The following is a 15,308-nucleotide window of genomic DNA, read 5'->3' on the forward strand; positions in this document are numbered from 1 at the left end:
TCCATAGGGTTGCAAAGAGTCAACTGAGCAACTGAACTGAGCAACTGAACTGAACTACAACTAAGTCTGTCTACGGTTTAGGAATCCTTGTAGCTTCTGCCTCTGGGAAATACAATGACTGTCAGGCCTACGTCTTTTAGTAGGCCATAACTGCTATCTCATTGCTAATAAACTTTACTTATTATTTTATACCCCCCTATAAGCTTTCTGAGCCTGCACAGTGAGGGTCAACGCTACGACTGTTTTTGAATCCCTCAGTAAAGCCCAACATCCTTCCTGGAGACCCTCGCTTAGCCTTGGATCCTACTAGATCATACTAGAATAATCCTAGAAACCAATTTAAAAAGCCTTCCCGTCCAGGATCCTGGCATATTATAACTTATTCCCTACATATAATTCTCTTTTCTATTTTGGAAGTTGGTTATTTAATGAAATAGCTGTTAGTGCTCCCAGGTTTACCATATCTGACATCTTTTAAGGGTTCACTAAATGGTGGCTGTCATCATTTCATCATGATCATTATGATCATGATCATTATTGTTACCATTGCTAAAGTGTCCATGGTGTATAAGCAGCAGCAAACTGGAAAAGCTGCATTCATTCTGGACCCAATTACAGGAGTGTCACAACTCTTAGTGAACGACAATGAAGAAAAATCTTTTGATGAAACAGAATTCTACAGCCGAGATTCACTGGGTTCATAATTTCATCATTTCAATAACAAGGTAAACTGTTCTGAAAAGTGAGGGAATTACATGGCATTTGCTTTTAAAACAAATCTGTTCCAAATGTGCCCCAAGTATAACAAAATTTATTATTATTAGAAGCTGTAAACTTTAGGGAGTTGGAAAATTGGATTCTGGTGTAGAAGTCTTTTTACCAGTGGTGAGGAGTAAAACCACATACTTGTTCATGTACGTACCCATCATATATCTATATACATATGGATGTGTATTTATACATATATGTATATACATATGGATGTATATTTATACTCGTATATATATATAGATAGATGTGTATTTATATTCGTATCTGTATACATATGCATGTGTATTTATACTCGTATATCTGTATACATATGCATGTGTATTTATACTCGTCATTCTATGTACACACGCATGTGTTTATGCTCATCTTGAGTATAAATGTATATCTATATACGTATATGATACTTGAGGGAGCTTGAGGTGTTCAGGATGGATGTGTATTTACACTCATCATGAGCCAGTTTTTGGTTCCAGTTTTTAGTTCACAGAAAACAGGAGAAACCAGAGAGCTACAGAAATGACCCATCCAAGGCACCATGCCCTAAGAACTTACCCACACACCGGGGCTCTGGACCATCCCACTGGGCGTTCACTTGACAGGTAAGCCTAGCACTTCCTTCTAGTCTGTAGCCTTCATCACAGGTGACCAAGCACATGGTCCTATAGGACATTTCTCCAGCTGAACAGCTGAGGCGGCCATGTTTGGGCTGGCGGAGACGAGGGCATGTTCTCACTATATGAAAACAATTAGATCACTCAATAAAGACAGAGAAAAAATTATAAATTTAATAATGCCTACACATTGCAAGCAATAAATAATACTTTTTTAAAATGAGAATGGGATAATTAAAAGTACGTATTTTATCAAATGCATTGCCTAAATAACATTCCTGTTGTCTGCCTTTGTCTACAGGTGGGCAAAGGGTTAAGCTATTGAAGGAGTTTGGCCCTGGCCGGGGGATGATGGCTGGAGACTGCGGATGGCTGACAGAGGGAGGGACTTTCAGCTCTTAATGGGCCTTTGCTATGATTCTCCAGGCTACGTTCTAACAAAAGGAAGGGGTCTTTTTCTGGGACAGAGTTCAGGTTCAATTCAGTTTTCAGACCTCTTATGAAATTTTCCTTACTTTCTTATCCTAGTTTAAAAAAAAAAATCTTGTCATTTCTTACAGACAGAGTTGGAGGTGAGAGAGTGGTCATCTTTTTTCCTTACTGCTTTCCCAGGTCATTCTCTCTCCCTTCTTCCTGAACACCTCCAGCTCCCCTCAAGTATCATATTATATACCCAACATCCCTTTCCCCCAACTGTCTGCGGACTTCTAAGCCATTTCTCATTCTTTGACGATTTTATATTTCCTCTTTTTCTCTCTCTCTCTTCCCTTTCTTTCTTCCCCTCTCTCTTTTACACACATATGCACACACACTTGATGGTGATTTCATTATCTATATAGATGATCATTCCAGGACCCTAGAGTCATATTCCTCACTTCTCCTCCAATAATCAGGTCCTTTCCCTTATTTCAGCACCCCCTCCAAGTCTTAAATCCTCCAGACCTGACCATGACCAATCCATGCACCCCACTCTCTGACAACAACCTGTCTTCCCAGATTACTCCCGCAAGAGCTTCAACTCCATCAAACTCTAAACCCGATTGCAGTCTCCAACCCAGAAGACCATGTAGTAATCAAGAACTTTGTTGGGACTCTGGGTAAGATGTCTTTCCTTCTTTTATGAATTTGTCAATTTTTCTTATCAAGCAAGTAGTTACTTATGATGAAAGTTTAATTTTAAAATAATAGGAAAGGAAAAAAAATAAAATAATAGGAAAGGAAGTTGGGGTAAAATATTCAGTGCATATTCAACTAAAGTCATGGTTTGACAGAATCTACTCAAAAGAAACCAATTCAAATTATGTGAGTTGACAGAATATAAATTCTGATTTCATGAAAGATATATTTAAGATTGATTACTCCTTAGAGAAAACTCAAGAATTAGAAGTTAAACCATAGCCCTAGATTTCAATTAGTTTGAAATGAAGTCAATTATTAATGACAAATGAGTATAATTATGTTGCCTTCTATGTTTTGATTTTTATTGAGTGTGTCCATCACGTAAGTAGAATTTTTATTAAGTGTGTCCATCAAGTGCATAGAAAATATTTTGCCTTTCATATTTTGACTTTTCTTGGGGTAATCATCAGGGGTAGCACAATGCCAAATGCCAGATAGGATTAAAAGTGAATAAGATAAATTACTATGATCAAGATATATAAAATCTAGAAAATCACATTAAACAACTGCTTTTCGATTCAATAAACTGCTGAAATGATTCCAGCTTTCCAACATGGGACAAAACGAACTGGCAACATGTCTCAAGGGAACTGATAGTAAATGAGAACTGGTGTTTCATACACATACAAATTATATTGCTTCTCAAAAGTGTTGGTTTTAATAAACTTTCATTGCTCCTCTGGGAAAACAAAAGCAATAATAAATAGCAACATAATAAATCCTATTTAGTTCTTAAATATTTTATGTTCCTTTTCAACCAAGAATGATCATTTTAATCATTTTGGATAGGAACATGCTTATATATGAGTTTCAACTTCAAAAACGTTTTTATTTCAATAAGCTGGAAAATTCTGCAATAAGTGTTTGACATTCATATTAAAGCATTCCTTAAATATTTATTAAGCCTTTCGAAAACAGCAATTTAGTATTTTAGGAGAATGGTTTACTTGGTAGCAGACAATTTAAGAATGTGTTCTGGTTCTCATTTGAAAGAATTGCTATATTTTTTCTCAGACTCACATTTTCTGTCTATCTCCCAATTGTGACAGCCTTAATGAAGAATGTATAAGAATTAGTTATTATCTAACACTACAAAACATTCAGGATGTAACATGAAATTTGTGAAAAGTTTTACATTTTATACCAGTCTTTTATTTCTGTCTCACTTTTAGAAAAACTTTTAAGAAAACAAAAAAACAACTAAAATTATCCTGTCTTTATAATCAGATTTAAATTAGATCTTTAAACTGCTAGTTTCTCCATACTATGAATAAAACTAACTTTATTGCTAAAAATGTTCAACATAATCTGACAATGTGGGGTTTTTAATTTGTAAAAAATATAACATCAGCAAAGCAAAATAAACCAAAGTGCAGTAAAATGAAGTATGCCTATAAAAATCTATTAATGAGGAGCCAGAGGAAGAGCCTGAATTAGTACCTTCCTTCAGGACAACTTTGTTCACTGATAAGTTAGGAAGCACCACTAGAGATGAAATGGAAAGAATTTTAGGAAAATTCACATCCTCGAGCATTGCTTTTACTTTGACTAAACTTATTTTATTTATATTATGCAAATTGCATAAAAGGCAATAACCCTGCTTTGTAACAGTGAAACTGCATGATGGGAAGTGACACAGAAGACCACCAATGTAATTTGTCAATGTATTTGTCAGTCTAATACTTACCAACACGTGTATTTGTTAAATTCAGATTTTCAGTCATTCAGCAGAGGTATAACCCAGGACTTGTTGGGGTAGGAGAAGATACAGTCTATGCTCATAATGAGTTCACAGACTAGCAGAGATGATAGAAGAGTTAATTCATAAAAATACAGCAGTGTATATTGAAACAAGCTGGTTAAGCTGGCAAATGCTGTCAGAATCCCCTTACAGTGGGCCAGTTTAGGGCTGATCAAAGAACCTGCACTTGATTGTGGAAGATGGAAGAGAAGCAGTAGTCACTGCAGGCAGACTCACTGATGGACAAATGTAGACGTACAGTAGGTTCCAGTTCATGTTTCTTTGCTTGTCTCCACCCTACATCTCAACTGCTAACCCTGTTGACCCAAGGTGGCCCAAGCTCACTGCTAGGCTCTTGGTATAGAACATCAGGGCGGGGTTACACAGAGAGGAAGCTTCTCCTAGGCTTCCTAACACACTTCTCTCTTGTGATTCCACTACAGCAGCTGCCTGGGCTTGGATTCTTGAGTTGGTAGTAACTCTTCTCAGGCTCCAGTTTCTCTTTCTGAAACTTCTACTTTCCAGCTCCTTCTAAAATTGTATAAGGTCTGATTCTTAAAATAAGTTTCTTGTCCCATAATACAGACGGTATTTCCTGGCTTTTCCTGACTAACCATGACACACGGAGCATAAGGGCTAGAATGAGGGCACAACAGGTCTGTGTATGCACATATGGAGGTTAGAGGTCATCCCATCCCAGAGGAGATGGGTGATAGGGAGGGCTTATCCATAGGGGCCATAGGTCCCTATAGACCAGAGGATCAAGGCTGTTCAAACAACTTACAAAGGGGTGGCTTCCTGACAGGTGTGGCCATTTCTTAAGGCTTTAGCATAGGATTCAAGGTTCAGGATGGAGATTGTAGAGGGTTAAAGAAGCAGGGGCTAGATCTTATCCTAAAGGGATTGTCTGCCTGATTTTCTCACTCTCCTTTGGAGGGCAATAAGGGGAAAGTTAAAATGTCAGGCTTTCCACCTTTTGCCATGAGGTATTCAGGAGAAGGGGTAGAGATTATACATAGACCTTTTTAACTACACAGGAATATATTTAAGAGGTTCTTATGATTAACTTTTTCAGGAATGGGTTTTTTACCACTTGAAACTATGTGACTGAGAATGTCTTGGCTTTCCCACATAAACAATCGCTTGTCAGAGTTGAGAGATCTAGAGTCTAATCCTTTTCTTTCAGAATTTTGGAAATATTTGCCCATCTTCTAAAATTTAGAGTGGCTAGTGATGGGCTCAAGGCGAGTCTGATTCCCCCTCCTTCATAGGTAATGTTATTAAACATTTCTAACTGTGAAACAGGCACAATTTTCTAATTTTTCCAAGGCTTTCAGTAAGATCATTTCCAGACATGGATCTGTTTGCAATAATTTGTTTCCTGGCACTCAGTAAGTGGTTTTAAGTTCAGTATCAAAGATTTCAGTCACGTGTATTTTCAAGATTTCAGTTTGCAGATACATTCTTTGATCTTCTACGAGTCCTTCTTCTCTGCTCCATTTTCCCTCTGGATTCCTAGTCTGCGAAGAGTCTATTTCCTCTGACTGTTCTCATGTCATTTGATTCTTTCACCTTTTTCCTAGTCTTTCAAATGTTGCTCTACTCTCAGAAGGATTTCTGGGGTCGATTTTCTAACTTATTAATTTGGCTTTTAACTGCGATCTCAGGCTTATCCCAGTTCTTGGACTCCTAATCTTACTTTACCAATGCAGTTGTAACTGCCTTTGAATCTCAGTGATTCCATTACTCCCCACCTTTACCTTCAAGTCTCCTTTGTTCGATCTGTTCTTTTTGTAAATACAGGTAAGAGTCTGAATTAGGACCTGGATTTAAGCAAATTTGTAGATGAGTTCAGTATTGGTAGCTGATAAATACAAAGATGAATGTCTCCTGGGGTTCACAAGTGACCCTGAAGTTGTGAGTAGGTTGGCTTCCCTTATGGGTGTGGGAGCTGAGAGAAGCCAAGAAGACAGAACTTCTCACTCTACTGCAGTGAGCAAGGTGATACTCGGTCTTGGAGTAGTCAAAGCCTCAGCAAAACTATTATGGCATGCTGTCTATTCAAAGTCAAGGCTGGGGATGTGTATGTTGGCTAACTACTCTTGGCACAGGATACTGGCATGGTTCCCCAAATCCTGCCATCAAAATAGACATCAAAGCCCCATGCTGATCATCCTCTAACTCTCCCTGGACCCTGTCTTGGCTGCCTGAAATCTGAGGTTTAAGGTAACCTGTCCATTTCCTTCCCAGGCAGGCCTTTCCTTTGCTTGTTCATAAAAGAAACACAGAAGGCACAGTTTATGACGATGCGGTCAATTGAACTTATTAGTAGTTCTGACTAAACTTCCTATAATTTCTTCTCTTTCTGTGGTCCGTGGTCCATGAAATCAAAAGCAACAAAGAATTTACTGGTCCATTAGAGTTTAAATCAAGGACATCGAGCAAGACAATCAATAAACAATGTGAACTGGCCGTCTGCATACCTCTGCAGGAGCTTTCGGAACTGGACCACAAACCACTGGGGAGACACAGGAAGATGCTGCTTCCCACGAGGTCAAACCCAGGGTGACATCGGACCCCACAGGCTGCATTGAAGTGGTTGTTGCAAGTGTTTCGGATAAAGTAACCGTTTTCAGGAGGCTTCAGGGCAGGGCAGTGGACAACTAACATTGACAGAAATAAAATTAAAAAGCAAAGCTAGCCTTTGTCTATAAAGCATCCTCCCCCCACATTTCCTGTTTAAGAGGACATTTTATACACAGAGCTAAACTACCTCCAGCATTCCCATTTATTGCATATGAATTTGCAAGTGCATACTGGGAAGAACACTTACATCTCATGCTTAGTATGTATTTGTTTCTAATTAAAGACAGACTAAATATTTAAGCCTGAAAATTTTTTTTATCCATGCGAATATGAAATTTTCTAGTTCTTAACCTTCATGTGTCATTAGCTATTTTCCTTCTCAATTAAAGCAGCATAAAATAAGGAATGAGTAAGGCCAGCAAAACATGTCTGTCACAATCCCAGGACCCACAGCTTCTTGTACAAATTATTGGCTAAGTAAATATTTTTAATTTTTGGTATGAATAATTTCAAGGCACACTACTTATAAAAATATTTTCTTTAAATTGATTTAACCATCACCAGGGTCCAAAATAGCTCATTTATTATTCAAATTTGCTGTGAAATTTGAGACTTCTCAAGACTTCCCTGGTGGTCCAGTGGTTTGAAAATTCCTTATTCCCACCACAGGGGGCACAGGTTTGATCCCTGGTCGGGGAGTTAAGATCCCTCATGCTGCATCCCATGGCCCCACCAAAAATATTTATCTGAAAAAAAAACTATAACTCCTCTCTTAACATTCATTTTAAATCTTTTCTAAGTCTGTTTTCATAGTTGATACTTCTGGAGTCTTAGACCTCCTTTCTCTGGAAGAAGATATGGCTATGTTCAGTGATAAGAAATGCTAGATAATAAAAACAAAGAATTTTCCCCCAAAAAGATTAGAGGATCATGCCCAGTGAACTGCATGAAAACACTGGCCTTACTTCCCTAAAAGAGATCAGCTTTTATATTTCCTATCTGCCAGCAGTGGGATCCTTACCTTTGCAGGTCTGGCCAGAGGCCTGGTACCCCTCCTTGCAGACACAGTCTTCAGGGGATGTACTTCCGGGTGGAGAGGTGTGATTTTCATCAGGACACGGAAGGCAAGTGCTGATTCCTCCCGGTGAACCTTCTGGTTTGTATGTCCCGGATGGGCAAGCTGTGGGTAAGCCAGGGAAGTCCATTTTATGTGATATGTCAATGGATAGTGAACAACATTCTGGAAACTGATTGGGGGAAAAAGAATCCCAAACAATAGCTTTCCATAGAAATAATCATACAATTCAAGCAAGGAGAGAAACCAAGATTTTTTTTTTCTTTTTTAGAGTGATGTAGTTTGTAATCTGCAGGTTATGAAGTAGCTTCTTGCTGCTGCTGCTGCTAAGTCGCGTCAGTCGTGTCTGACTCTATGTGACCCCACAGACGGCAGCCCACCAGGCTCCTTTGTCCCTGGGATTCTCCAGGCAAGAACACTGGAGTGGGTGAAGAAGCCTCTTAATGTCCCACAATTAGTTCCAATCACAACACGCTGCAGCATGATATGGCTGGGCTGATTTGTGGGAAAACTTAAACAGTGTACTTGAGGGGACTGAAAGGAATCAATGATGCTCAGTGCTTCAAAAAATCTTCTAAAGACTGTATACCCATATTCTAACACCCCCCCCACCCCAACCTCTGCAGCTGCATCTCAAGAACTGCGCTGCTAACACTCACTCCCAATGGAACAGAATGACTGTAGACGTGCAAAAATTACTGTGCCCTTTATTTTGGTTCAAAGTACTTGACAAAGGCTGAGGAGAAAGTAAAGGGCTTGAGGGAAATGATCCTACTGATGAGAAATAGGCCCTTTGAAGGAAAGAGAATCACAGACTCTGCTTTTCCCAGGCTCAGGGGAAAAACAAAAAAAGATGAAAGCAGGATCTAACTGACCTTGCTTCATGTCTTCCCTTTGCACCAACAATGTGGCTTTGAACCTGTATTTACTCTCTCTAGAGTTACACTTCTGTAAAATAACTGAAAATTAAGAATTCAATAATAGAAGAAATTGTGGAAATAGAATTTGAAGTGCCTAGTGAAGCAAAATAAATGTAGCATTGTCAAGTAAGCATTAGACCATTTTTAAAAAGTAACAACCAAGGAATGTACACTTATGTGTGATGCTATTTGATATACATGATCTCATTTAATACTCACAGTACTAATTAGTATTAATAATTACTAATATTTTTATGAATAAGTACATTATTTTTATTAGTACTGTGTCCATTTTAAAGAGAAAATGGGGGCTTAGAGTAACCTGATGATCAGGCTAAAGTTACTCAGTTAAAAGGTTATAGAGCTATGAGTTGTTGTTTTTCTTTTTTTTTTAGTACTTAACACAGACTGGTTCCAAATAGGAAACAGAGTATGTCAAGGCTGTATATTGTCACCCTACTTATTTAACTTATATGCAGAGTACATCATGAGAAATGCTGGGCTGGAAGAAGCACAAGCTGGAATCAAGATTGCCGGGAGAAATATCAGTAACCTCAGATATGCAAATGACACCATCCTTATGGCAGAAAGTGAAGAGGAACTAAAAAGCTTCCTGATGAAAGTGAAAGAGGAGAGTGAAAAAGTTGGCTTAAAGCTCAATATTCAGAAAACGAAGATCACGGCATCCGGTCCCATCACTTCATGGGAAATAGATGGGGAAACAGTGGAAACAGTGTCAGACTTTATTTTTCTGGGCTTCAAAATCCCTGCAGATGGTGACTGCAGCCATGAAATTAAAAGACGCTTACTCCTTGAAAGAAAAGTTATGACCAACCTAGAGAGCATATTGAAAAGCAGAGACATTACTTTGCCAACAAAGGTCTGTCTAGTCAGAGCTATGGTTTTTCCTGTGGTCATGTATGGATGTGAGAGTTGGACTGTGCAGAAAGCTGAGCACCGAAGAATTAATGCTTTTGAACTGTGATGTTGGAGAAGACTCTTCAGAGCCCCTTGGACTGCAAGGAGATCCAACCAGTCCATTCTAAAGGAGATTGGTCCTGGGTGTTCTTTGGAAGGAATGATGCTAAAGCTGAAACTCCAGTACTTTGACTACCTCACACGAAGAGTTGACTCATTGGAAAAGACCCTGATGCTGGGAGAGATTGGGGGCAGAAAGAGAAGGGGACGACAGAGGATGAGATGGCTGGATGGCATCACCAACTCAATGGACATGAGTTTGAGTGAACTCCAGGAGTTGTTGATGGACAGGGAGGCCTGGCGTGCTGCGATTCATGGGGTTGCAAAGAGTCGGACACAACTGAGCGACTGAACTGAACTGAACATTGGCTTATTATATTTTTATATTGAAAATTCAACATCACATTAATCTTGGTTGTAATTAGCAAGCAAATGTTTTTTAATTAAATACATTTAAACTTTTTATCTTTCTGTTATCATTTGTTTAAGGCCTGTTTCTAGGTAGATAAGCTCTGGCTTATTTTTTTAAAGATTTTTTTTTTAAGGTTTACAACAAAATTGAGATGAAAATCTGTGCTAGAATTTTACAGCAAATATTTAAACAGCATTCACTATGTCCCAGGGACTGTTCCACATATTTTGTAAATTATCTTTTTAATCTCTTTAAGAAGTATCATAGAAATGACACTATGAAGTATCATTTATCTCATATTACAGATGAGAAGGCAATGGCAACCCACTCCAGTACTCTTGCCTGGAAAATCCCATGGACAGAGGAGCACAGAGTTGGACACGACTGAAGTGACTTAGTGACAGATGAGAAAATTAAAACACTAAGAAGTTAAATAACTAGCCAAAATTATATAGTAAGTGACAAAACTGAGATCTGAACTGGGAGAATTTGGATCCAGAAGCCACGTTCTTTATCACTACATGTTCTATGTCTCACACCCAGGTCTCCTAGATGTAAAAGTCCTTGTTTCAACAACCGTAATGCTAAAACCAGAAACAATCAGCATTGAGATAGAAGATTCATAATGTTAGTTTTAGAAAAAGTACTCATGTTTCTAACGTTCTTGATTATATTTAAAAATGAAAGAGAACATTTTCCCATGTACATAGTAGAAAATTCCAGAACTTGATAAATCTGTAGCTATTTAAGAATGAAAGAAACATTTTATAAATGTTTTTATAAATTTATAACTATTTTATAAATAGTTATAATGATGTGTGACTTATGTAAAGCACTTCAGCAGGAAAAAGGGGAACATGACTTCAAAGCATCATAACATTAAATATTGAATTATTCATATTTCTGAATATTCATTTCTATAAAAAGTTCAGTAAATATTTGCACAGATCTTCACAAAGAAGCAAGACAACACTGTCTCCTTTAAACAGAAGTCAGCAGCTGTAGGAAAAAATGATTAAGAGAAATACAAAGATGGAAAAGAAAACATAAACTGTAACAGCAAAATAAATTGTCATTGGAGGCAGCAAAAAGTAGCCATAAAATTCCAAATCAACAGAATTGAGTAGATCTTGGATAAGTTGTAATATTAATGTAAGAAAATACTCTTTACTTGAAATTTTAGTGCCATAAAAACTCATCAAGTTCCAAGCAGAATTAATAAAGAGTATTTCACACCTAGAATAAAGGAAAAGTATTACAAGCAGCTAAGAAAGAAACAAAAAGCAAACGGACATTTCACTTCTCCTGTGCAAAAACAAACGTAAGGAAAAAGAATGACAAATATAGCTATGTGCAAAAAATATTTTGAACCCCAAATTCTGTATTTGGACAAACTATTGGCAAATATGAGGAAAGAGAAAGACACGTGAGAATGTGCATGGCTTCTGGAAATCAGTATGTATTTCACTGATTGAAAAGAAGTCAAAATAAAGAATTCATACTTGAGAAAAATGGTATTGAAAAAATCGCTTGAAATTAAGAAAGTAGTGGAACATGTAGTATATTGCTAAAATAATTGCAAAAGTGAAAACAAGTGTCAAATAAAGCCCCTTCTTAAAAATATATATAATCCAATGGAAAAAGAATAATCTTTACATATTACAAAGATAAAAGATTTAAAATCTGAGAGAAACTGGGAGATAGTTGGGAAGAGGAAAAGGTGAAGTTCTCATTTCATATACACCAATATGATAAAAGTGAAAGAAAAACAGGTTTAAATTTGGACACAAAGAATACACAAAACTATGAATAGAAAAAGTGCACAACCGTCAAATCAGTGGGGGAGGAAAAAACCACAAATAACAAAGATATGAAAACGGACAAGAAAATAGCAGAGAGAACGAATAACAAAACATTGTAAACTAAGGTAATGGAAGCAAAACCAAACATATTGTTTACCATCAATAAGAGGAATGGGTTAATTTAACCCTGTTGAAAAGATATAAACTTAAAACAAGCCAGAAAAATAGGTTAAAAATAATTGGATGTACCAAGACAAGTTAAATATTTCCAAAAAATCTGCAGGAAGCAAACAAGTTACTACCTTAAGGAGAAATAAAAGTTTAACACATAAAGGGCTTTTTTATCATACGAAAAATAGGATAACTTCAACAGAAAAGTTAACAAAGAACAAAAAAGCTGGAGATTAAAGAAATGACAATGACCAATAATTGTTGCATACATAGTCTAACCTCACTTATAATGAAGAAATGCAAACGGATGACTACTTTTTAATTTGAAAAAAACTGAGAGGATATAATACGCATTCCCACTGTTGGCAGGCATGTCGGCAAACAGGTTTTCTCCCACTTTGTAGGGAAACCTGAGGGTACACACTAAAACCCTCAAATGGAGCCCTTTTGATACAGCAATTCATTTCTAAGAATTTGTCCAAGTGAAAGTCAACATTTCTTAGCTACACATATAAGTACGTATAATTGTTAATTATACACATAAGTATGTATAGTTACTGTTTGTCATTACACAGCACTGGAGATAACACGAATGTCAAGACACGAAGGGTCTGTTAAATTCTCACGACACATCCATCCAGTGGCATATTAGCCATAAAAATACAACTGTTGACAAGGAACGTCAATAAAATTGTGTAGTCAAGTGTAAATAAAAGCATGTCTCAAACACCATATGTATTGTATGATCTTTTGGCTAATAAACGTATACAAATCTATAAGGTTATGTACACACGATGTGTTTCTCTGGTGGTAAAGAATATGCCTGCAATGCAGGAGACCCAGGTTTGATCCCTGGATCAGGAAGATCCCCTGGAGTAGGAAATACAACCCACTCCAGTATTCTTGCCTGGAGAATCCCATGGACGGAGGAGCCTGGCGGTCCATGGGGTCACAAAGAGTCGGACACAGCTGAGCAACCAACACACATGGTATATATTCATGACAGAATTACGAGGCTTCCAAGGTTGTTTATTTTTGCTGATCTACATTTTCATGTTTTGTTACACTGAATAGGTACTGTGCCAAAACATTCAAAGTAAATGAAAATTATGTGTAAGAGAAAGTCATTGTCTCAAACATATATGTTTCATTTCACAGTTACTACTTCTCTGACCTCAGAGATCACTTTGATTCCTCCTCCTCCTTCCATCTCTTTCAATATTGACATGAAAAACATGTTGTTTGGATTTTACTCCTTAAAAACCCTCCAAGTTTCACCTATCTCTCCATCTGCATTTCTCTTATCTTAGATCTCAACTCATCACCTCTCTCTCAGATTTTCACAAAATCATTTCACTGGTCCCTCAGTCTTCACCTCTACTCTTTAACCCATCTTAGATGTTGCTGCCTGAACATTTTTCTGAAATAAAATTTGAGCAAATCACTTTCTACCAAAAACTGCACCAACAGGATGAAGTCTTCTCTCCTTAAAGTGAAAGGAAAGTGAAGTCGCCCAGTCGTGTCCGACTCTTTGCGACCCCATGGACTGTGTAGCCTACCAAGCTCCTCTGTCCATGGGATTTTCCAGGCAATAGTGCTGGAGTGGATTGCCATTTCCTTCTCCAGCGGATCTTCCCGATCCAGGGATGGAACCCAGGTCTCCCGCATTGTAGACAGACGCTTTACCATCTGAGCCACCAGGGAAGTCCATCTTCCCTCTTTACTTAGATCTTTAAAGACATCTTTGATCCACCTGTAACCTTCCTGTGAGTCTACTACAATGAATGCGTGAATTCCATATCCTGATCAGAAGCTGCTTCAGAATTGAGCGGACACTAGTTGTTTGTTTGTTTATTTATTTTAAAGTCTTTATTGGACTTGTTACAATACTGTTTTTGTCTGATGTTTCATTTTTTTGGCCATGAGGCAAGTGAGATATTAGCTCCCAGACCAGGGATTGAACCCACACCCCCTGCGTTGGAAGGCCAAGTCCTAATCACTGGACCACCAGGGCAGTCTCGAGCAGAGACTAGTTTGCACCACACCTCCCCCACCTCAGTTTACTGGACTTGGCAGTTGGACCAATTTACTTAATTTTTCTGAGATTTAGTTTCTTCGTGTGCAATTCCCTTATAAATTTGTTGCTAGGGTTAATTGAAATAATGTAAGTAAAGAAACATGCCAGACATGTAGTTGGCATTCAGTAAATGTGATAATAATGCCCCCAACTTTTAATCTTCTTAACCATGAAAGCGCTAATTATACTTCTTTTATAGGCTTGTAGTGCCCAGTAAATGCTCCAGTGCTTGGTAAATATTATCTCCCTCTCTTCCCTCTCCTATCTTCCACTTAGCTTCTGCCTTGGCATATGCTGTCCTTTCTCTGAGTGAACCTCCTGCACCCTCAATGACTCGTTCTTCAAAGCATCCCCAACTTTTTGAGATGGGTTTTGTCAGCTTCATTTCTGTGCCCCGGAAAATGTTACTCTCACCTCTCCTGGCACCTATCACACTGTATGTAACATACACACTTGTCTCTGTCCCTCCATGGGGAACACACTCTTGTAAGTTTAGGCAGTCTTCTGGTCATCTGACTCAGCCTTTGCTCATCCCATTGCCCAAGCCAGCAGTCACTCAGCAAAGGAGGACAGAAGGTGGAGGATGGGTTAGTGTGAAGGAAGGACCAAAGTCAGAGGGACTAACAACCAGGGCAATGTGAAAGGACATTAGACTCTGAGTCAAGACAACTGAGTTGCTATCTTGGCTGCTCCACTAACAAGCTACGGGGTCACTGCCAAGGGTTTTTTGTTTGTTTTTTTTCTTTTCCTACAAAATACAGAAGTTACATTTAACGATGGCTGTGACCTTTCTGATGCTATTACTGAATGATTCTATAAATAGACTAATACTAAAAAGCAAGTTAAAGAAACTTGTCACATAAGCCGTCAGATTTTATCTACAGATTTTATAATTTATTTGAAAATGGTATTACACAAAAAGGACTTAATCTTACACTGTTACTCCCCAAAACCTTTTAAGTAATAAAGAGTTTACAACATTGGA

At 37.9% G+C, this 15,308-nt stretch overlaps 1 protein-coding gene across 2 annotated transcripts in view; it reads right to left on the reverse strand.

Moving 5' to 3' along the window:
- The window catches only part of SVEP1 (sushi, von Willebrand factor type A, EGF and pentraxin domain containing 1), a 207,086-nt gene that overhangs the window by 128,087 nt on the left and 63,691 nt on the right, over nt 1-15,308 (reverse strand). For both annotated transcript variants that reach the window (XM_086315927.1, XM_086315928.1), the window contains 3 exons: nt 7,910-8,068; nt 6,786-6,965; nt 1,324-1,503 (listed from right to left, as the gene is read on the reverse strand). In XM_086315927.1, coding sequence (XP_086172053.1) covers nt 1,324-1,503; nt 6,786-6,965; nt 7,910-8,068 — 519 coding nt within the window. The remainder of the gene's footprint in view (nt 1-1,323; nt 1,504-6,785; nt 6,966-7,909; nt 8,069-15,308) is intronic.

Source organism: Bos grunniens, chromosome 8, assembly GCF_055505025.1.
Source record: "Bos grunniens cultivar Pamir isolate PY7600 chromosome 8, Bosgru_T2T1.0, whole genome shotgun sequence".
NCBI classification, from domain to species: domain Eukaryota; kingdom Metazoa; phylum Chordata; class Mammalia; order Artiodactyla; family Bovidae; genus Bos; species Bos grunniens.